The following is a 23,758-nucleotide window of genomic DNA, read 5'->3' as shown; positions in this document are numbered from 1 at the left end:
GGCTGTCCATGATCATCAACCTCTAGTCACTATTTTAAAGAAGCCTATGCATACCGCTCCAGCAAGATTACAAAGAATGATGCTAGGATTACAAAAGTACAGTTTCAAAATGATCTATACAAAAAGCAACTTTCTTTATCTTGTGATACCTTCTCTAGATCGCCCAGAAATACTACACAACAGCTTGATGCAGAGAATTTTGACTTTGTCTTTGAAGTGCATAATTTTTCTAACACGAGACTTGATGAGCTGAGAGATCATACAAAGACTGATCCAGTTTTGCAAGATCTCAACCACTTCATCAGTGTTGGATGGCCGTCAAAGCAATCTTGTGTACCGCCAGAAGTACAGCCTTATTTTCCACACAGAGATGAGATGCTGATGGAAGATGCTATCGTTTTCAAAGATCACAAAGTTATTGTTCCTACTTCCTTACAACATGAATACATTCAGATTTTGCATCATGGCCACCCAGGTTCTGATTCTATCAAAAGAAGGGTGAAAGAGGAATAGTGTTTCAGTCTTTTCTATAAAAAAAAACTTGATAAAGTGCTTTCTTCTTCTTCAGTATGCAACAGTACCAAACCACATTTGCAAAAAGAACCACTTCAACCAAGACAGATTCCTTAACTGCCTTGGTCAACAGTAGCCACTAACATATTTGAGTGGAGCAGTCAGCATTACTTAGTGTTGGTAGACTCTTATTCGAACTGGTTTGAGATCAATATACCTAACCTAACATCCAGTGCTGTTTATTACTAAGATGAAACGTCATTTCTCAGGTCGTCAGTCCATGGTAGTCCACACAAAGTTATTTCTGACAACTGTACCCAGTTTATCAGTCAGTTGTTTCAGAGAGTTGCAAAAGAGTGGGACTTTATCCATGTTATTAGTAGTCCGGAATACCCACAGTCAAACGACCTTGCTGAACATGCAGTACAGAGTGCAAAGCAATTACTAGAGACGTCAAAGTGTGACAATACCGATATCTTCTTGAATTTACTTAATCTCAGAAATATACCCAGTGACAACCTACTTGGCTCCCCTGCTCAGAGACTTCTATCTAGGCAAACCAGAACAGCCTTGCCCATCAGCTCTAATTTGTTGGTGCCTAATGCTAAAAACAACAGAGCAAGCAGAACACCAGCTATGATAAAATGAGCAGATTTCTTCGTCCATTAAAAGGAAAGACGGTGAAGATGCAAACAGTAAAAGGCTTTGATTGAATTGGTCAAGTGAGAGGTATATGTGCCTAGCAGAGATCCTACTTAGTGGAATCTGAGGGTATAAAATACAGGAGAAACTGCAGGCGTCTTTTTCCTGTGTCAGAAAAGATATTGCAGCATTGTACATGTGATACAGACTCTAGATCTCGGAGCAACCCTGACAATGTTCATACCGAAGAACATGTACCCAGTCCCATTCCTGATGATGGCCAACTTGTTCCCAAAGTTAAAACATTCCTTGAAAACTGTCTCCATTGCTAGATCCAATTCTGACTTTTATATTACACAATCAGGTTGTATTTCTAGATGTAGTGTGAAATATACACAGCAACCTAAGCATAATTGGTTTTGTATAATGGAATGTCAAAGATAATTTCTTGGTAATTGCATGTCATTGGGTATATAGAACAGAATGTGTGTTATACCTTTAAGAAACATTTCCAGGTGTAGGCACGTGCATATAAATAGTGAGCACGTGCAGGTAGCAGTGCCATTTTGAGAGAACAGCCAGAGTGTTAACATGTATGAGAGTAGTAGTCGGTCTGTTTATAACTTCATTTAAGTTTAAGTTACAAAGCCTCATTCCTGATGTGTTTGTGTGTAATAAAGCTCCTTGAACTGAACCCACAACCGTTTGTCTGGTTTATCCCGACTGGATGAGCAACAGCCATTATCTGCTGATACTGCACGAGTGCTGTTATGATATGTCTCTTTGTGGACATAATCCAAAGGCCTTCGTCTGTTTGTGTTTCCTGCTCCTTCTGTTTTAGAGTACATTGGCGACATTTTTTCCTCTGAACTACATTACTCCTCTGTTAACGTTCACTTAGCTGCCATATGAAATATGAAATTTTCATCAAGAAGGGAAACTGTGTCTATCTTGGGTTTCTTTTAAAGCCACTAGTTTCCACTGGATCTTTATTTTATGCTGGAGAAAATGGCATCTTGCCTGCAAACCTGAAGCTACATTGAATTTAAATTTTGCCTCGGAAACTCTCTTCCCTCTAGCAGTTGTTTTCAGCTAGAACAATCTCTGTGCGGTAGGTCCCTTCTAGTGGAGCAGTAATGTCTGACTTAAGTAAATTTACAAGATAACCCATTCTTTATGCCCAAAATCAAACCTTAGTCGAGCAGTTCATCACTCTTGTCTTCATTTCTGCCTCTTCTCTGTGTGAAGAATGTCAGTCACTCTGTAGACATGCACAGACAATAGAGATTTTATTTTGGAAGAAAAATCTTTAAGCAAAAGATTCCTATTTCTTTCTTTCTTTCTTTTGTAACTAAAAAGCTTGGAATGTGGGTGCTTACATTCAGCTGAATGTTTTGCAGACAAAATTCACTTTTACTACATTAAGCATAACAAGCTTCTTTCCTGTATATGAAAAATCCGTTCTACTTCAGCAGTTGCTACTTCCAAGTATTTTTTTTTGCATTGCAGCATTAGATGATATTTGTGCAGCATTTCATTATCCTCTGAGGGTGCTTTAGCTAGGTAATTTTAAATATGATGTGATATCCTCATGTAGGGTTTCCTTTGAAGCCCACAGTAATGAGTGTGTTCTCATGAGAGGGTGAGACCTCCCAGGAGGAGGAGGAATAGCTTGGGATTCTGTCCTACTGTTGCCGAGGATGGATCCCGTCATAGCAGATAAGAAACGTATGTACTTAACATTATAAACTTAAGCAGCTTCATTATCCTTCATAACATACCTACCTTCATTTCTCCTCTGTTGTTCTTCCTTGCTCTGGAAGCGTACAGCATTTTTTTTGAGCAGCATGCCATAGGTCTGAAAAAGAACATCACTGTAATGCATTATGGGCATAGAAATGGATCTAGTAACCTGCAAAATTTTTCATGTCCTAATGCCTGCCAACCTTAGTCCTGCTGTTACCAAAGATGGACCTGCTTATCTAGCGCTGTCATTTTCCACATAATTTTAAATTTTGGATACTTGACACCATAATGGATATGTGACTACAGTTGTGGTTGCTGGAGCCTGCCCATCTTGTATTCCTCTACTGTGTGTCTTCTGTTTTTTCTTTATTTTTTTGCTTGGTCCAGAAGTGGAGAGCTGGGACACTGGCGTTGGTGAGGAGTTATATGACAGGGAAGGTGCTGGGAATGTTTGGTAGGCTGACTGACCTTAATGCCAATTAGTCCCTGCAGACAGCATCTATTCACGGACATAGCATTATAGCGCGTGTTCTGTTAGCGAGAACTTCACCAGTTTTTCTGGATGTGTATAATGAGCCTCATTTTTTTTTTCTTGAAACATGTACTACGCTTTGTATCTAATAGATCCATCCAGCCACAACCCATTGTCCCACTTTTACAAGAGTTGAAGTAACAGATTGCATCTGGATCTGGTCACTGAGTTATCTCACCATAACTCTTGTGCTTATGTGTTTATCAGATTATCACCAGGCAGTTATCTGTGAGCATTATATTGCTACCTATACGCCACTTATGTATAATGGATTGATGATTTGAAAGATGATTGTATGGTTCTACATGAGTTAGTGTCTCATATTTGTTGGCAAAATGTTGATAATGTTTTTTTTTTTTTTCCCCCCTTAGCCACAAGGATTTGGTGCACCCAGTGTTTACCATGCAGTAATTATTATTTTCTTGGAATTCTTTGCTTGGGGCCTTTTGACAGCTCCTACACTAGTGGTAAGTTAATTTTTGTTTCAACAATTTTTTTCTTTTTCTTTATTGTTGTAACTGCTTTCCAGTTTAACTTAGAGATGTACATACTCTGTGAGCACCTGTACCACACAGTTGCTGGGTTCAAGTAAAAAAAAAAACACAAGATACTGAGCCTGATTATATCTCAAAGTTTTGGTGACAGCTGATAATCCTTTTGTCCCAAGTTCAAGCTTGCTGCTACTTTTTGTTAAACAATGGTATTTAAGTTTGACCTTATCTTTGTGAGCCTTCTGTTAACAGTGTCATCTGGAAAACCTCTGATAATCCACAAAGACACATTTTTGAGGAGTTTGAGAGAGGGATAAAATTTGAAAGTGTCTTATTAGGAAGTTTGAACTCATAATCTGTGTTAATTGAAGTGCAACTAAAGTAAAATGAAAGGTGTAATTGTCAGGGAGGTCTTCCTATGCAGTTATGGAAGTGTGTAGGGGTTGGTTGGGTAGATGAAGCAATGGGCTTCTGAAAAAGTTTTTGAATTGTTCTGCAGTGTGTTTAGGTAGTAGTGGGTTATTATGAGAGCCATTTAATCAATATTTGAGGGGAATTCAGGATTTACCTGTATGTTTTTAACCTCTGTCCAGTAAAATTTGTTTATCAAGCATCCATTGTTGCAGTTTTCTGCAGTAATTAGATCAGGCTTTAGTATCTGTTCTGTATTACTTAATTCAGGTTTAGGCAGTGGGAATTGTATTGCGGATTTTTAGAGGTTTTCTTTGTGAACTAGGCTTGTCTGTGAGGTACCTTTTCTTTATGAGTTCAGGTATGAACCTAGGGGAGTATGGAAACATCGTCCCAAAACCATAAAACTTCAGAAAACATTCAGAACAAAAACAATAACCAAAATCAACTGAGCGTTGAGGATGCAGGGTCATACGGTACAAGGCTCTATATAAAAAGGACACTTCTTTGATAAAAACAGATAAAATAATAACATACTTTGACTTCATCGGAATTAACAAATTAGAGCGTAACATGTCATAATATAGAGTAAATTAATCATGTGAGTAGAACAAAATTAATTAAATCAAAGCTTGATTTGCAGGCTGTTGCTTTAAAACAGAATATAAAATGTATCAAATAAAACTTCACACTAAAAAATCACGCTAAAATACTAATTACATATCAATAAAATGTTACCTTATGCATCCTCAACATTCAGTTTATTTTGATTATGGAGTTGTAACATTTGTATTTGTTTGGGTGAAGAGATACCTGAACAGAGAGAAGTAAAGTGTGGAATAGTTCTAGAGCACACAGAGGAATTGCAGGTAGTGAGTAGTAACATATTTATTTAAAGAACTGATACAAGATGAATGAGTAGTGGTCAGCGTTCATGGTTGGAAGTATTATAAAGAGATCTCTGTGAGGAGAGTTTGTTAGCAGTAAGTAGAACTCTGCGTTTAGAAGGTAGTCTTGTTTGGGTATTGGTTCTATAATAAGCTCTATGAAATTTTGTAGGTTAGTTTGAGTTTTTTTTTCTTGCGTGTATCTAACCTTTTTAAAGATAAAATCATCGGGAATTGTGTTATTTTCATAGATTCAGGCAGACAAGGGATTCAGTGAAGATAGAAATGTCAATGTAAATATCTGATGAGGGGGTTATACTCAGTGTGTGTCTGCTCTTTATTACCTTATTTTGCAATAAAATGTATTTCACATGAATTAACACCTCCATCAAGTGGCAGCCTGCTGATGCATTATCAGTACAGAATTCATAAAGCAACAAAGGCGAAAACCAGGACTGGGGTAGTTTCAAATAAATCAGCAAAAAGAACCTCCACTTTGCTGAAAAAAAATATTAGTTTATTTAATGCTTTTATGGAGGTGGGATTTACATCAAGGATCAGCTCTGAGCCCTTTCTTATTTGCAGTTGTAATGGACAGGTTGACATATGAGATCAGACAGTAGTCCCCGTGGACTATGATGTTTGCAGATTACATTGTGATCTGTAGTGAGAGTAGGGAACGGGTGGAGGAGACCCTGGAGAGATGGCGATATGCTCTAGAGAGAAGAGGAGTGAAGGTCAGCAGGACTAAGACAGAATACATGTGTGTGAATGAGTGGGAGGATAGAGGAATGGTGAGGATGCAAGGAGTAGAGGTGGCAAAGGTGGGTGAGTTTAAATACGTGGGATCAATAGTTTAGAGTAATGGTGAGTGTGGAAGAGAGGTGAAGAAGAGAGTACAGGCAGGATGGAGTGGGTGGAGAAGAGTGTCAGGAGTGATTTATGACAGACGAGTACCAGTAAGAGTGAAAGGGAAGGTCCACAAGAGGGTAGTGAGACCAGCTATATTATGTGGGTTGGAGACAGTGGCATTGACAAAAAGGCAGGAGTTAGAGCTGGATGTGGCAGAGTTAAAGATGTTAAGATTTGCACTGGGTGTGACGAGGGTGGACAGGATTAGGAGTAAGTATATTAGAGGGTCAGCCCAGGTTGGAAGGTTTGGAGACAAAGCCAGAGAGGCAAGATTACGTTGGTTTGGACATGTGCTTAGGAGGGATGCTGAGTATATTGGGAAAAGGATGCTAAGGATGAAGCTACCAGGTAACAAGAAAAAAGAGGAAGGCCTAAGATAAGGTTTATGGATGTGGTGAGAGAGGACATGCAGGTGGTTGGTGTGACAGAGCAAGATGCAGAGGACAGGAAGAAATGGAAAAAGATGATCCTCTGTGGCGACCCCTAACGGGAACAGCAGCAAGATGATGATGATCCTTCCAGTAGCCAGGACTTCATCAGAATGAAATGCAGTACACCCTCAAACAGTTATAGACAAAAAAAATCATCATATCATCAAATAATTTTAAATGACTGATTGAAAGAGTTTCAAATATAAATATGTATGCATTATTTGTAAACTTTAATATACTAATTAAAAAGCAAAAGAAAACAGTTTAACATAAAGAGCAACCATCTTTAAAAATGTATGTTAAGTTGTCTATCTCGCCTTCATTCTTGCTGGATGGGTTCGGAGCCGACCTCGGCTCCGACTCGGCCACTCTAAAAGCTCGAGAGTTGGTTCCACCGGCTCGAGGCTCCCCTTATATCCCACAATGCTAGGCGTGAGTTACCCCAGATCTCGTTTGCCGCTACAGCATCGAGGTGTTGGTTTTCTACCGGCTTGTTGGTAAGTGTATTTCTGTAAAATTAGAATACTTAAAACCCTATATTTTTAAGTTTAACTACTTTTCCCTTAGTTTAGTGGATTTCTACCCCTGTTTTTCGGAAAATCCCGTTTTTTTCCCACAAGAACTTTAAAGTTCTCTCTCGGGCCTTCTGGCCTTTCCCCATTCCCTAGTGGTGTGTGTGTGTTGCTCTTAATTAAACTTTTAGTTAATTGTTTTATTTTTGAGTTTTAAAATAAGATTAGTGTAATCAGTGTGTCTGACTGAGTGTGTGTGATTACACTTTCTTGTCTAGGATGTCTAAAGACACAAAGGTCTCAGGCTTCAAGAAGTGCGTGCTGTCAGAAAATGTCTCTGACAGACGGTCACACTTCTTGTGTCTACTGCCTGGGGCCTTTGCACCTGCAGGACTCTGTGCTGTATGCCACGGCTTCAGCCCCAGGGTCCTGCAGGAAAGAAAGAACAAGTTGATCCTAAGGGGTCTACTTAAGCCTGAGGATTCCCTTTCTGTCTCTGGGAAGCCCTCTAAGGCTTCTAGGTCCTCGGCTCCAGCTACTGAGCCGAGACCTAAAGCTACAAAACCTATGTCTGCATCGGCTCCGGCTGGAGCCGATGAGTCTACAGCTTCTGTGGTTCCCTCGGCTCCGGCTGGAGCCGAGGTAGTAGAATTCCTTGTCGGCTCCGACCAGACCTTCGGAGCCGACATCTAGGAAGAGATCTAGGTCACCATCCCTTGGCTCCGTTCATTCGGCTCCAGCATCTCCTCTGCTGTCTGAACGGAGCCATAAATCACTCCTCTAGGTCATCGAGGCTGTCGGATCATGACCTTCAGAGGGTAGTGAGTCGACTTCTTAAGTCCGAGGCACTGGCCCAAATGCTTCAGAGCCCGACTCATCAGTCGATGCCTGCCCCTGTCCATCAATATGTTCCTCCTCCGACTCCGTTGAGCTCGGAGCCGGGGCGTTTCGGAACCGAGACTGTGGTAGCGTCAGAGCCGATACAGATGTCTTCGGCTCCGTCGTCGGCTCCGATTTCTTCTTCGAAGAATCTCGGCCGAACTTCCCTCGTCGGCTCCGAGGGGGTGAGTGGCATCGGACCCTTGTCCGACCCCGCTCTTCCTCTCGGAGCTTCGGCGCTGGTGAGTTCGGCTCCGACATCGGCCTCGGAGCCATCACTGTCGGTGCCGAGGGAGGTTCTCAGCTTCTCGGAGCGGGACCTCTGGCTTTGCCTGACAGGGGTGCGTCGAGGTCATGCGGAGTGTGTTAGAGCCTGGCTCTACTCCACAGTCGGCTCCGTCCGCCCCTCCTCACGGTGCCTCAGGTCAAGTCGACTCACTCCCTCATCCCGGACCGCAGAGAGCCAGCTCCTCAGGAACCCCTGTGGGATTTCATCCTCTTCGAGGCCTCTCCTGATTTGGCAGAAGAGCCCCTCGGAAGAGGAAGTGTAAGAGGAAACACATTGACTCACCTGAGTCCATCACATCTGACACAGATTTAGATGATTCGAGGGTTCCCCGTTCCCCTTCTGAAGATGTCTCTTTGCAGACATTCTCGAAATCCTCAAACAGAGGGGAAATTGGCCAGCCCTCAACCCTTCGGAGGATGAATCTGTGTACCTTGAGGCGTTTGGCTCTCGTCCTTCCACCTCCTGGGTGTCTCCCCTTGACCCCTCATGCAGGTGGTAGCTAAAGGCATGGACGGCTCCTGATTCAGTGGACCCCACTCCCAGGAGACCCTCAAAATTCATAACGGCACCAGCAGACAAACAGTTCTTGACAAAAGGAGTCTCTGTGGATGCTATGGTGGTAGCTGCTGCCACTAAGAAGGAACTAGCTGATCCTTCCAGTACCTGTCCATCCACCTAACAAGGAATCTAGGTCCATGGACAGGTACGGGAAGCGGATGTTCTCGTCAGCGACATTTGCTATGCGTTCGCTGAACTACCTGTGCCATTTTACTCATCTTCAAAGGGACTTGAGTAAAGAAGCGAGTGACATGTTGAAGGACCCTACAGCTGCGGGTTTTCAAGATAAGATGAACACTCAGCTGGCTACCCTTAACTCCATAGCCAACTCCTCCATGCGCCTCCTTTCTTATGCGGCTGATGGAGCGAGTAGGGCCGCAGGGACGGGTGTGGCCTTGCGTAGGCATGCCTGGATGCGGCTATGCAATTTTGCGGACCCCTTCAAGACGTCTTTCACTAATTCCCCGTTTGATGGATCATCTCTCTTTGGTCCTCAAGTGAAAGAAACCTTGACTAGGTGCGAGACTGATGGCAAGACTCTTTCTGCCGTCGGAGTCCGTTTTTCTACTCCTTCTAGGCCTTACCCCAAAGGCCAGAAAAGTGGGAAAATGTGGTTCCGTAAACAATCTCAAGGGACTTCGCCTGACGACAAAGTCGTTTCCCGCCAGAGGCAGAGGCGGAATAACAATGGTAGACGCCGCCCTCGAGGCAGGGGCTCCAGAACCAGGGCAATCGAGAAGCCTTTTCTGATAAGCCCTTTCAGCATCCCTGAGGTGTTGCCTGACTGCCCACCTTGGAGGCAGTCGGGGAAGATTGTCACTGTACCCAGAAGCCTGGCTATCCCTGACTCAAGACAAATGGGTACAGTCCGTCATTTCGAAGGCTATTCTATCCCTTTCTTCGCATTCGAACCAATCAAAAATCCCTTCCAGATGTTCCACCGCTCAAAGGGATCTAGCGGTTTTGGAAATTTCAAAGCTGCTTGCAAAAAGAGCAATTCAACCAGTTCCAGCAGACCAGCAAGGATCCGGAATCTACTCAAGGTTCTTTTTAGTTCCCAAGAAAACAGGGGACTGGAGACCAATTTTGGATCTCAGTATCTTGAACAGATCAGTCAAGAAAACAAGATTTCGGATGGTCACGCTGCAGTCCATCCTTCCCCTATTGGGAAAAGGAAACTGGATGTGCTCTATAGACCTTCAGGATGCGTACTATCACATAAAAATGAACAGATGCTCCAGAAGATTCCTCCGCTTCAGGCTGGGAACCAGTCATTTTCAATTCAGGGCCCTGCCCTTTGGTCTCACCACTGCCCCCCGGGTGTTTACCAAATGCATGGCAGTGGTAGCTTCTCACCTGAGACGACAAGGATTCCAGGTGTTTCCATATTTGGACGACTGGCTCCTCACAGCTCCCACCAAGCATCTCCTTCTGATGGCCAGGGATTACACCTTTCGCATTTGTCAAAAGTTAGGCATTTCAATAAATTGCGAAAAGTCTGATGTTCTTCGTCTTCCATTGCTGCAGTCCTTACTATTGGGTATAGTCCGCGTCCAGTCGGCCCGAATACCAGAGTATAAGGCTGACGTCGGTCATGGCGCCTTAGACTGACGTGAGTACGTCAGGGTACTAATGCGCATGACCGACGTCATATCCTCAGTCTTTTTTGCCGCATGGTCCGATGCAGAAGCAGTTTTGCGAGTGCAGGTTGGCGTTCTGAAATATTTCCGAAACCGGAGTTTCAGACCGAAACAGAGTTGGCTAAGTACCCCGTTGGGGAACATTTTGGTTTTTTCTTGCCTCAGTATTTTACCGGATGTCAGAAAAAGTGAATAACTGTATTTCTTGTGGGAAACAGATACCTCATAGGGATTACCATACCTTGTGTATACCTTGTTTAGGGCCTGAGCACGACGTTGTTGGTTGCCGCTCTTGTGCTAGGTTTAACAAACGCACTATTAAGAGGAGGTTAGACTGTGCCAGGTTAGTGTTTGGGAAGCGTTGCAATTATAAAATGCCGTCGGATGCTCCGACGCCCGCTTCGTCCAAGAAGCGCAAGGACAAATCTGTGAAGCCTAGGGTTGATGAACCGGCAGTCCCGGACGTCGGTTCTTTAGAAGGCTCAGTGGAGCCAGAGGTTTTGCCAGGAGTTTCCATGGAGTCTCAGGCAGAAACTTTACTATTACAGGATGTGCCTTCTCAGGAGGTAGGCCAGGCTGAGGGGGCTTCTCAGGTAACTGTTCTTCCCTCTCTTCCCAAGGTAGTTAGGGCCTCTCCTTCTGTTGCTAAAACTTCTTTGAGAGGTAGGCCTAGTTCAGCTTCAGTGGGGGCTTCTCCTAGCATTTCGGGTTCTGTACCTAAGAAACATATGCTTAAAATGGCAGAAGATTTGATTACTATGATTAGAGGTTCTATGCCCCCGCCTGATAAGAGGCCTAGGGTGGAACCGGAGTTTGATAGTTTTGAACAGTGTTCAGAGGCTTCAGAGTCTTCTGCGGAAGACTTGCAGGAGTATCCTACTTATTCTGATTCTGATGTGGATGATTCCACTCCTACAGCTTCTCCTCCTGAGGATTTCTCATTTTCAGAGACTCTGCATTCCATGAGGGAGCATTTTAAATGGGAAGGCCAGGATTACTCTGATTCCAGGAAAAGGCTTAAGGAATTCTTGTTTTTGCCCCAGCATAGGCCCTTAGCTATTCCTCCTGTGTTGAATGTGGTGGAAGATGTTTTTGCAGAGGCTTCCTGAACCCTGACTCTTTGCCTCCTGCTCCTGTTAAACCTGATAGGTATTATAGGGTGCCCGAAGCTCATAAGTATTTGTTTAAGAGTCCTAGGGCGGACCCAGAAACTGTTTCTCAGGGGCCTAAAGGTGTTAAAGCTTCTGTGGTTAAAAATCCTGTTCCCACTGATAAAGAGGCAAGGGCTTTGGATAGGTGGGGAAAGAAAATGTATACTTCTTCCACTCTAGCCATGAGAGCGTTGAATTGTCAGTTTCACATGCTAAAATATCAAAATTATCTCCTTTCACAATTGAAATCTAAGGTGGATGCTTTGGCGGAAGGGATTGAGTGTAAAGAGTTGCTGGATTTGGTTCATATGTCTGAACAAGTGGGTAAGCATTCTTTGCAATGTGGTTTTGATGCTGTACAGGCCTCCTCGAGGGTGGCTGCTACTAGTTCTGTTCTTCGCAGGCACGCCTGGCTGAAGGATCAGAATTTAGCTGAGCATGTTAAGACAAGGATTTTGGATGCTCCTTTACAGTCTGATGTGTTGTTTGGATCGCCTGTGGAAGCAGTTTTAAAGAAAATGGAGGACAAAGCTAAGTCTATGCAAACTGTTAAAGATTTTTTGCAGGTGCAACCACCGAAGTTTAGTAGAAATTGGCCTGCTAAGGGGTGGACATATCCTGCTTATGATTCCCAGTCTAGGGGTAGGTCTAGACGTGGTAGGGGCAGGGCTCAAGGTTCTTTTAGGCCTAGATCAGGGAGTTCACCTGCTCAGACTTCTGGTGAGGGTAGGGGTCAGTCCTTTCGTAAACAGACCCAATGACCTGCCTTTTCAGCTGCCAGTGGATTCTCGTCTGGCAGCTCCTTTGGGAGGAAGACTGTCTCTTTTCAAAGAAAATTGGGATTTAATTACTCAAGACAGATGGGTGTTGGATATCATTCACCACGGTTACAGGTTTTATTTCCACACAATGCCCCCTTTCAAAGGCATGCCAGACGTTCCTCCTCCACAAAGAAAAGAGGCTCACAAGCAAGTTTCTCAGTTACTCCAGATGGGGGCCATTCAGCCAGTCCCTGTATCAGAAAGGGGCCTAGGATTTTATTCTCGCCTGTTCCTAGTACCAAAGAAGGGGAACACGTGGAGGCCAATTTTGGATTTATCTCTCCTCAACACTTATCTGGACATTCCCAAGTTCAAGATGTTGACGTTACAACAACTTTTACCTCTGCTGGGCAAAGATCACTGGATGGTAACTTTAGATCTCAAGGAAGCTTACCTTCATGTGCCAATAAGGCTAAGTTGCAGGAAGTATCTGCGGTTTCGAACTGGAAATTCTCATTATCAGTTCTCTGCATTGCCCTTTGGCTTATCTACTGCGCCCAGAGTATTCACAAAGGTTCTGGCTCCAGTGATTGCTTACTTCAGGCTTCAAGGGATTCAAATCTATCCTTACTTGGACGACTGCCTGATTCTGGCTCAAGAAAAGGAAGACCTTCTACAGCATCTGGAATATGTTATAGCAGTGCTAAGATGCCTAGGGTATTCTGTGAACGAAATAAAGTCCAGTCTAGTACCCTCTCAAGACATGTGCTTTCTGGGCGTGAGACTGAATACAGCAGCCCAGATGGCCTTTTTAACCCCGGACAAACAAAAGAGTCTGTCAGTTTACTTCCATCAACTATCTCATCAGTCCGTGCTGACTGCAAGGACAGTCCTTCAAGCATTAGGGTTCATGGCATCTTGTATTCTGGTGCTTCCCAATGCCAAACTGCATATGAGGAAGCTACAATGGTATCTCAAAAATGTATGGACACAGCACTGCCAGGATTTGGACACTGTCATTCAAATAATACCTTGCCTTCAAATAGAATTCTTGTGGTGGGCTCAGGAATGTCACCTAAACAAGGGACTCTCTGTGACCCGGCCAGAGGCAAGTCAGATTTTAACGACAGATGCCTCGGACATTGCTTGGGGAGCTCATCTAAATGGAAAGTGGATACAAGACAAGTGGCCTGCCAGACTACAGCATCTACATATCAACATGAAGGAGATGTTAGCAGTCCAGTTTGCATTAATGGCTTTCAAGGAGTTACTTCTTCCAGGGCAGGTGTTGATTCTAACAGACAACACAACTGTCATGTGGTACATCAACAAGCAAGGGGAACACATTCTTATCCTCTATGCAGGCAAGCAATGATTTTATGGGAGACTGCGCTAAGCTTGCAACTAACTCTTCAGGCAAGGTTTCTGCCAGGGGCACAGAACTCCTTAGCAGATGTGTTAAGCAGACAAATCATGGATCCCCACGAGTGGAAACTGGATCTTCATGTATTTCAGAAATTGACAGTGTCATGGGGAACTCCAGACATAGATCTGTTCGCTTCTCCACTAAACCACCAGCTGCCAAAGTATTGCACAAAGGGGTTTCATCACACAGCTTGGAAAGTGGATGCTCTGTCTTTCAGTTGGAAAAACCTTCATGTGTATGCCTTTCCACCTCTGCCTCTTCTTCCAAAGGTACTATTAAAGGTCAGACAAGACAGGCCAAGGATAATTTTGATAGCTCCAGATTGGCCTCGGCAACACTGGTACCCACTACTGCGGAGTCTCGTAAAGAAGCCTCCATGGCCTTTACCTCTGATTCCTCATCTGTTATCTCAGAAGGACGGTCATCTGCTCAATGTCAAGCTTCACTCTCTTCATCTAACAGCCTGGCATATTCTGTGTTGAAACACAGCAGGTCTCAACTTCCTCAACAAGTTTTAAATGTGATTATGGAAGCTAGAAGACCTAGTACAAGGAGAGTGTACGCAGAAAAATGGAAGAGATTTTTATTTTGGTGTACAGCAAAGAATTTGGAGATTTCTGAGCCTAATTTGAGTGTGGCTCTTCAATATCTTACTGAGTTATTGGACAATGGTTTGTCCTTCTCTTCTATTAAGATTCATGCTGCAGCAATTTCAGCTCACTATGATTGTGACCCACCTTTGTTTTCGCATCCTTTGTTCAAGCAGTTTCTTAGAGGGGCAAAGAATATAAGACCCCACGAGAGCTCCTACTCCTGCTTGGGATCTCAATTTTGTGTTGGAAAAACTTACTCTACAACCTTTTGAGCCTGCAGCTACTGCTGAATTGAAATACTTGTCATGGAAGACTGCTTTTCTGTTGGCTATTACTTCTGCAAGAAGGGTGTCTGAGTTGCAGGCCCTTATGGCAGTAGAGCCCATTTTGATTTTCCATAAGGATAGGGTATCATTACGTACTAATCCTTCCTTTATGCCTAAGGTGATTTCTAGTGTGGCTTTAAACCAAACTATTCATTTGCCTACGTTTTATGCAGACCCTCAAAATAAAGGGCAAAAGATTTTGCACACTTTAGATGTACACAGGCAATTGCGTTATTATTTAAGCAGGACTAAGGATTTTAGGCAGTCTCAGCAGTTGTTTGTTTCTTTTGCTTTGAGTTCACAGGGCAAGCCTGTGTCAAAACAAACTATTTCTAGGTGGATTGGGTTTTGCATTGCATTTTGTTATTCCCATCATGGCAAGGAGATTCCAGCTGGGATTAGGCCTCATTCCACTAGGGCTACTGCCACTTCAACAGCATTTCTAAGGGGGGTGGCAACTAAGGATATTTTGGAAGCAGCTACTTGGAGTTCGGTGCATACTTTCTCTAAGCATTATCACCTTCCTATCTACTCTAAGTCTAGGGCTGGTTTTGCCACAGCTGTTTTGCAAGGCATGTTGTCAGCTCCTACTTCTTTATGATTTGCCAGCCTCCCTTACCTCTGCTTTGGGATTCTACCCAATAGTAAGGACTGCAGCAATGGAAGACGAAGAACATAGTACAGTTTTGTACCTACCATAAATGTAGATGTTCGAGGATTCCATTGCTGCAGTCCAATTACCTCCCTCCTTCCCCTCTGTGTTTAGGGGTGGTTGTGTAGGTGAGTTTACATGCTTATATTTTTGTATATATTCTTGTATATATTGTACATGTTTTTGGTGCAGGTATTTTGGGCCTTGTCTTTTTAGGGTCTTCTGACATCTGGGGCAAGAAAAGACTGAGGATATGACGTCGGTCATGCGCATTAGTACCCTGACGTACTGGCGTCAGTCTAAGGCGCCATGACCGACGTCAGCCTTATACTCTGGTATTCGGGCCGACTGGACGCGGACTATACCCAATAGTAAGGACTGCAGCAATGGAATCCTCGAACATCTACATTTATGGTAGGTACAAAACTGTACTTTTTGTCGCCTTGTCGTACTATTACCTTCATAGGCGCAAATCTAGACACAGTAGACATGTCTGCGAGACTAACAGATCAGAGAATAACAGACATACACAAACTGGTCTCACTCCTTTTCAACAACAACAGAATCAAAGCCAGGTTAGTGCTGAAAGTGTTGGGAATTATGGCGGCGGCCATACCTCTGCTTCCATTAGCCAGATTCCACATGCGAATCCTTCAATGGATGCTCTTTACACAATGGTCATACCAGCAACTTCCAATGTCCCACACCATTATGATCACGCAGGCGTGCAGAAATCATCTCATGTGGTGGAGGTCTTCCCCTCAGCTCTTGTTGGGAAGACCCTTTGTTCCACCCCCTCCAGTTGCTACTCTGACAACGGACGCCTCCCTGATCGGGTGGGGGGGGCATTATCAGGGCAGGACGGTCCAGGGCACATGGCAACCAAACGAATGCCACTTGCACATAAATGTTCTGGAGATGAGAGCAGTGCTTTTAGCGTTGCAAGCCCTTCAAGACTCTCTTCCCTTGGGAACGATTGCAATCCAGACAGACAATATGTCTGTAGTGTGGTACATCAACAAACAAGGCGGAACCAGGTCCTACCCCTGTGTCGAGAAGCACTCAGATTGTGGCAATGGGCGATTTCTTCTCAGCGGTTTCTGATAGCAACGCACATCCCGGGAAGTCCAATCAAATTGCGGACAAGTTGAGCAGAGCTATCCTCATGCCTCACGAGTGGTCTCTGAAAGACTCTGTTGTGAGAGAAATTTTCCTCAAGTGGGGTCAGCCTTGCTGCGATCTTTTGCTACTCCCCAAAACAGCAAGTGCAGAGATTATTTCACTCTATTCCTTTACCAGGCCAACCCAACAGAGACGCTCTAGTCCAAGTTTGGCCCGGGGACTTCTGTATGCATTTCCTCCTTCCCACTAATCTCTCAAGTGATACAGAAAGCTATTGCTCAGAAGGCCTCATTGATCCTCATTGCTCCTTACTGGCCTCGACAGGTGTGGTTCCCCTTTCTACATCAATTTCTATTGGAGCGACCTTGGCATCTGGACCTAGTTCCAGATCTTTTGATCCATCAGTCGGGTCAGTTACATCGCTCCCTCCCCTCTCTGAACCTCACTGCTTGGTTCCTCCAGTTCCAACCTTAGCCAGGCTTCCTCAATTATCTCACTCCGTTCGAGATATTTTGATAGCTTCCCATAAATCTTCCACTCGGAAGATTTATTTGAGTAAGTGGAAACGCTTCACATATTGGGCTCAAGGAAGGGACATAGATCCTTTCACTGCTTCCATCCAAATAGTCCTTGATTTTCTAGCTGAACTCTTCCATGCAGGTTCATCTCCCTCTACTCTTAAAGTTCAATTGGCAGCTATTTCTAACTTTCATGTGGGTATTTCTGAGTCTGCCTTAATGTCCCACAAGCTTTGCAAAGCCTTTTGAAAGGAGTTTTCTTCTCAGACCTCCTATAAGAAATCCTCCTTCTCCTTGGGACCTAAATTTAGTTCTTACTTCTTTGATTCTTCCCCCTTTCGAACCTGCAGCCTCCTGTTCTTTAAAATTGCTATCATGGAAGACTCTCTTTCTGGTAGCTATTACTTCAGCTAGAAGAGTTTCAGAACTTCAAGCACTCAGCTGTCGACCTCCTTATCTATTGTTTCATAAGGACAGGGTATCCTTACGAACGAACCCGTCCTTTTTGCCTAAGGTAGTTTCGACGTCAAATCTAAATCAAAGCATTGACCTCCCTGTCTTTTTTCCAGAATATTCCAATAGGTCTGAACAAAAATTACACTGGCTAGATGTTCATCGTCAGTTGAGGTACTATTTGGATGGAACAAAACAATTCAGAAAATCTGACCAGCTGTTTGTCTCCTATGCAGAAGGCAGAAAGGGACTTTCAGTTTCAAAGGTATCATTATCTAGATGGCTAACATCTCTGATTTCCCTTGTATATGAAATTAGACACCAAAAGCTGCCTAATAAACCTAAGGCCCATTCCACCAGAGCTTTGGCTACTTCTTTAGCCTTCCAAGACAGACTGCCTATTGACACCATTTGTGCAGCGGCTACTTGGGCTACTCCTCACACTTTCATTTCTCATTATAAGTTGGATTTAGCTTCTAGGCATAGAGCTAACTTTGGTTCCACTGTTCTCAGGAGTCTGTTCCGTTAGGCCACCCGGGACAAGGTGCTAGGGACGCGGTCCCATCCAGCAAGAATGAAGGCGAGATAGACAACTTAACATATAGAAGTTATGTTCTTACCATAACGTTCCATGTTAGTTGTCTTCTTCTCGCCTTATTCTTAAGCGTCCCACCTCCTGCCCCTGGCCTGGACAGACCTAGAGGAGTTGTGATTGTGACCTCTCTTTCTACCACCTCTTTTATTAGGCATATGCTGTTGTGCATATTTCCTGGATGAGGATATAGGTCACCCTTCTTTCTCCCTGGTTAGAGGTGGACTTTGTTTATAGTTATTCTCATACTATTATAAGCTGGGGTTAGCTTACAAACGAGATCTGAGGTAACTCACGCCTAGCATTGTGGGATATAAGGGGAGCCTTGAGCCGGTGGAACCAACTCTCGAGCTTTTAGAGTGGCCGAGTCGGCTCCAAACCCATCCAGCAAGAAGAAGGCGAGAAGAAGACAACTAACATGGAACGTTATGGTAAGAACATAACTTCTATTTTTTGTCCGTGGCACTTTTTATATCCCGTTTTGTTTTTAAAAAAATAAATAAATAAATAATGTTTATAGCATCATATAGCCTTGTTCAGCCCAGGAAGACTATAAGCTTGTAACCTGATTTGCATTTCATCTCCCTCACTTCTAGTTTGTTGAAGTGGAGATTACAAGATTAATCACAGGGTTCATGATCTGCTACTGCAAAACAGAGTTGATTATCCGTCCTCTCTTTAGATAGAATTTAGCAGGTTTCAGATGTAGATTTCTGTGAATCCTAGCTTTATGCCACTTTTTGTATGCTTTGTATATGGTTTTTGTTCGTTTCTCAGCTTTTCAGGAATGTATTGTTAAAAAAAAAAAAAAGGTTGTATTTTTTATACATTGTTATATTTAATACATACAGTAGATATAAAAAGTGTACACACCACTGTTAAAATGCCAGGTTTTTGTGATATAAAAAATGAGACCACAGTAAATCATTTCAAAACTTTTCCCACCTTTAATGTGACCTATAACCTGTACAATTAAATTGAAAAACAAACAAATCTGTTAGGGGAAAAAATAAAAAAGTACTATAAGCTGGTTACATAAGTGTGCATACCCTTAAACTAATACTTTGTTGAAGCACCTTTTGATTTAATTGATTTAAGCTTACTGTACATTTTTTATTTTTTATATTTATTCTCCTAACAGATTTGTTTGTTTTTCAGTTGAATTGTACAGGTCACATTAAAGGGGGAAAACGTTTTGAAATTATTTATTGTGGTCTCATTTTTTTATATCACAAAAACCTAGCATTTTAACAGGAGTGTGTACACTTTTATATCCACTGTATGTTTTTTTACATATACTTTTTTCTTTACACATTTTTTACAACTATATATATATACATATATATATATATATATATATATATATATATATATATATATATATATATATTTATTTATTTTTTTCTTCAGGCTCATACTTTTTAGAATGATTGTTTCTGTCTAGGGGTTGATATTACCCTGTATCTCAGTGTATGTATTAGGAGTGTATTTTTGTTTAACTATTTGATTTTTTTAAATTTATGTTAATTAATTTTATTCGTTATCTTGAGGGCTTTTGCTATACAGTAGAGAGTCGATTATCTGAAAAGTCTATTATCTGAACCAGCCTTCCAAAGTTTTTGGTTAAGAAAAATCATAAAGTCTGAATATGTAAACATTATACATATTTGCTTGAGCATGTTTTTGAGCTTGTAGTCAACTCATTTGTGAAAAATATTCTTTATTGTCCACTGGATCGCTGATTGGTTAAAAAGTGTAAGATTTTAGAAGTTTTTTTATCTGGTTCAATTACATGTTTGATTATCCGAACTACTTCCCTCGGTAGAGACTTTGTAAGAGGAAGCACATTGACTTACCTGCGTCTGTCACGTCAGACACTGATTTGGATGAGTCAGAAGGATCCCCAAGATCCCCCTTCTGTGGATGTCTCTCTTGCAGACATCCTTGAAATCCTTAGACAAAGGGGTGATTGGAAGACCTCTAACCCTACTGAGGACGAATCAGTGTACCTTAAGGCCTTTGGTTCCCAACCTTCCACCTCCTGGGTGACACCGCCATATGACCAACTCTTGGGGGTTATATCCCGGAAAGCTTGGACCTCCCCAGACACAGTGGAGCCTGTCCCGAGGAGGCCAAATTTATGACCGCTCCAGAAGAAAAATTCTTTCTTTCTAAGGGAGTTCCTGTGGATGCTATGGTGGTAGCAGCGACCACAAAAAAGGAGTTGTCTGAGACATCTTCAAATATCCATCCTCCTAATAGAGTCCAGGACATTGGATAGATATGGAAAGTGTACCTTCTCTTCAGTGGCATTTACCTTACATTCACTGAATTACCTGTGTCATTTTATTAGACTTCAAAGGGATCTCCTGAAGGAGTTGGGAGATACCCTTCAGGGTTCAGTAGCTTCGGGGTCCATGGACAAGGTATCTGCGCAGCTCTCCACCTTTACATCTATAGCTAACTCCTCCATGAGGCTGATTTCCTATGCAGCTGATGGAGCGAGCAGGGAAGCCGCAGCAGGGATTTCTCTTAGGAGATATTCCTGGATGCGTCTGTGCAACTTCACGGAATCCTTTAAGTCTTCCTTTACCAATGTCGCCTTTGATGGTTCGAATCTTTTTTGACCGCAGGTAAGAGAGACTTTGACCAGGTGTGAGCAGGAAGGGAAAATCTCATCTGCTGTTGGAGTCAGTCTTTCCCTTCTTTCCAGACCCTATCCCAAAGGTCATACAGGAGGGAAAATGTGGTTCCGTAAATCCCAGAAAGGTTTTACTCTGGCACAAGGTCAACCCTGCCCTAGAATCAGAGGGGGAGGGTATAATGGAAGATGCCGCCCTCGCAGCAGAGGAGGTCCACAACATCAGGGAGATAGAGATATTTTCTCTGATCGTTCCTTCCAACGCCCCTGAAGGATTGCCTGACTGTCCGTCTCTGGAGGCAGTCGGGGGTCGTCTTTCACTGTAACCAAGCGCCTGGCTAGAAATTTCCCAAGATCATTGGGTATAAACCATCATTTCCAGAGGTTACCTTATTCCCTTTGTTTCCGATCCCCCGGTAAACCGGTCTCTACCATATTTGCCACCCATTCAGTTAGACCATGCAACATCAGAGGTCATCTCGTTGCTTCAAAAAAAGAGTCATCCAAAAAGTCCCCACAGAGCAAATAGGATCTGGAACTTACGATTCTTTTTAGTTCCAAAAAAGACAGGGGACTGGAGATCAATTTTAGATCCCGGCAAACTCAACAAGTCTGTAAAGAAGTCAAAGTTCCTTATGATCACTCTGCAGTCAATATTTCCCATTATCAGGAAAGACAATTGTATGTGTTGCATAGATCTTCAGGACGTGTACTACCATATCAAAATGGACAGGTGCTCCAGAAGACATCTACACTTTCGGCTGAGAGCCAGTCATTTTCAAACACTGCCCTTTTTCTCACTACAGCCCCGAGTGTTCACCAACTGCATGGCAGTGGTAACGGCTCACCTGAGACATCAAGGATTCCAGGTGTTTCCATACCTAGACGACTGGCTCCTCACTGCTGCCACCAAGCACCAACTAATCAGAACCAGGGACGAGACTCTCTCCTTGTGCACCAGATTAGGCACTACAATAAATCCAAAAAATCAGCCTTATCTCCATCACAGTGCATTGTCTTCTTAGCTCAGACATAGACTCAACCACCATGACAGCAAAACTAACACCAGAAAGGATGGAATCATTGCACAACCAAGTTGGATTCTTGCTGTAGAAAGACAAAGTACAGGCCAGGATAGTCCTTCAGGTTTTTGGGACTGTGGCTTCCACCATCCTCTTAGTTCCCCTAGCTCGTCTGCACATGAGAGTACTTCAGTGGCTACTATTTGTCCAGTGGTCAATGCAGGATCTCCCCTTGTCTCACCAAATACTCATCACAAACTCCTGCAAGAAGGATCTAACATGGTGGTTACGTACGGATCAACTTCATCTAGGTCGCCCACTTGCTCCCCCTCAACAAAATGCATTCTTGACCACGGACGCTTCCCAGATTGGGGGGGGGGGCATTATCTAGGAATGACGGTCCAGGTTATCTGGCAGGATCACGAGAACCACTTGCACATAAATGTTCTGGAGATGAGAGCGGTGCTATATGTGTTGCAAGCACTTCACAGTTCTCTTCCCACCAGCACAATTCCGTTCAGTCAGACAACATGTGTGTAGTGTGGTACATAAACAAGCAAGGGGGAAACCAAATCTTACCCACTTTGTCGAGAGGCTCTAAGAGTATGGAAATGGGCAATGGACACTCAACGCTTTCTGGTAGCAATGCACATTCCGGGGAAGTCCATTGTGATAGCAGACAAACTAAGTCGAGCAATTCTCATGCCTCACGAGTGGTCCCTGAATACAGAAGTTGCGGAAGAGATTTTCTGCAAATGGACAGGTGCTCCAGAAGACATCTACACTTTCGGCTGCAGCCTTGCTGCGACCTATTCACCACATACATGAACACCAAATGCAGCAACTTCTTTGCCCTAATTCCCCATCCAGTCACCCAGGGATGCTCCAGTCCACAGTTGGCCTCCGGGACTCCTTTATGCTTTTCCACCCTTTCCTCTCATACCAAAAGTGATTCAGAAAGCAAAACTTTTGAAGAGCACCCTGATCCTCATTGCTCCTTACTGGCCTCGCCAAGACTGGTTCCCCTTCCTGTAGCCTTATCTCTTGGAGGAACCATGGATTCTGGAACCATCTCCAGACCTCCTGATTCATCAAACAGGATAGTTCCATCCTACCATCCAAACCCTGAAATTGATCCAGTTCCACGAATAGCCATGTGTATTCCCCTTTCCCCTACAGTCAAACACATCCTGATATCTTCACACAAACCTTCCACCAGGAAATTATATTTCAGCAAATGGAAAAGGTTCTCCATTTGGGCAGCAAACCAAAGCATAAATTCCTAGTCAGCTACCATAGAGTCTATCCTGTCCTTCCTGGCACCCATTTTTCAAGAAGGAGCTGCAGCTGCTACCATTAGAGTTCATTTAGCTGCCATCTCTAATTATCATTTTGGCTACATGGGAAATCCAGTCATGCCCCACTGTTTATGCAAGACCTTTTAGAAAGGAGTCCTCCTTCTTGGACCCCAATCAGGCAACCACCAGAGCCCTGGGACCTCAAACTAGTTCTCACATCTTTAATTTCTCCACCTTTTGAACCATCTTATTCATCTGATTTGAAATTGTTGTCTTGGAAGACATTGTTCTTAGTGGCTATAACATCTGCTAGGAGAGTCTCAGAATTACAAGCCCTCACCATTCAACCTTCGTATATTGTTTTTCACAAGGATACAGTCTCACTCGGAACTAATCCTTCCTTTCTTCCAAAGGTATGTTCCAAGCATAATCTCAACACAGCTATCGAATTACCAGATGTCCTTCAAGGATGCATCTGCAGTCCTAACAAATGGGTTGTCCTGGCCTCAGGCACCCCTTCGGTCAGCCGGATTCCAAAGTCTGGGTCTGGCCTCGGCTGGTGTCGCACTTCACCCGACGTCATAGCTGCAGTTCTTCGGGTATAAAAGCATCAGCCAACGCCATTTTCCTCAGTCTTTCTTGCCGCGTGGCGCCTGAAGCAGAAGCTGTTTGCAAGTGCCGGTCGGTCAGATCCAGAGATTTCTACTACCGAAGACTTTTAAAAAGCTAAGTACCCCGTTGGGGACTCTTTCTTGCCTCA

At 43.4% G+C, this 23,758-nt stretch overlaps 1 protein-coding gene across 1 annotated transcript in view; it reads left to right on the top strand.

Annotated features, from left to right (window-relative positions):
• Window positions 1-23,758, top strand: part of MFSD14A (major facilitator superfamily domain containing 14A) — a 953,206-nt gene that overhangs the window by 93,739 nt on the left and 835,709 nt on the right. The window contains exon 2 of the mRNA XM_044085782.1: window positions 3,805-3,900. Coding sequence (XP_043941717.1) covers window positions 3,805-3,900 — 96 coding nt within the window. The remainder of the gene's footprint in view (window positions 1-3,804; window positions 3,901-23,758) is intronic.

This window comes from Protopterus annectens, chromosome 10.part0 (assembly GCF_019279795.1).
Source record: "Protopterus annectens isolate FY-2018-M chromosome 10.part0, PAN1.0, whole genome shotgun sequence".
Taxonomy (NCBI): domain Eukaryota; kingdom Metazoa; phylum Chordata; order Ceratodontiformes; family Protopteridae; genus Protopterus; species Protopterus annectens.
Note: the sequence above shows the minus strand (reverse complement) of the source record. Positions and strands in the feature narration are given on the sequence as shown.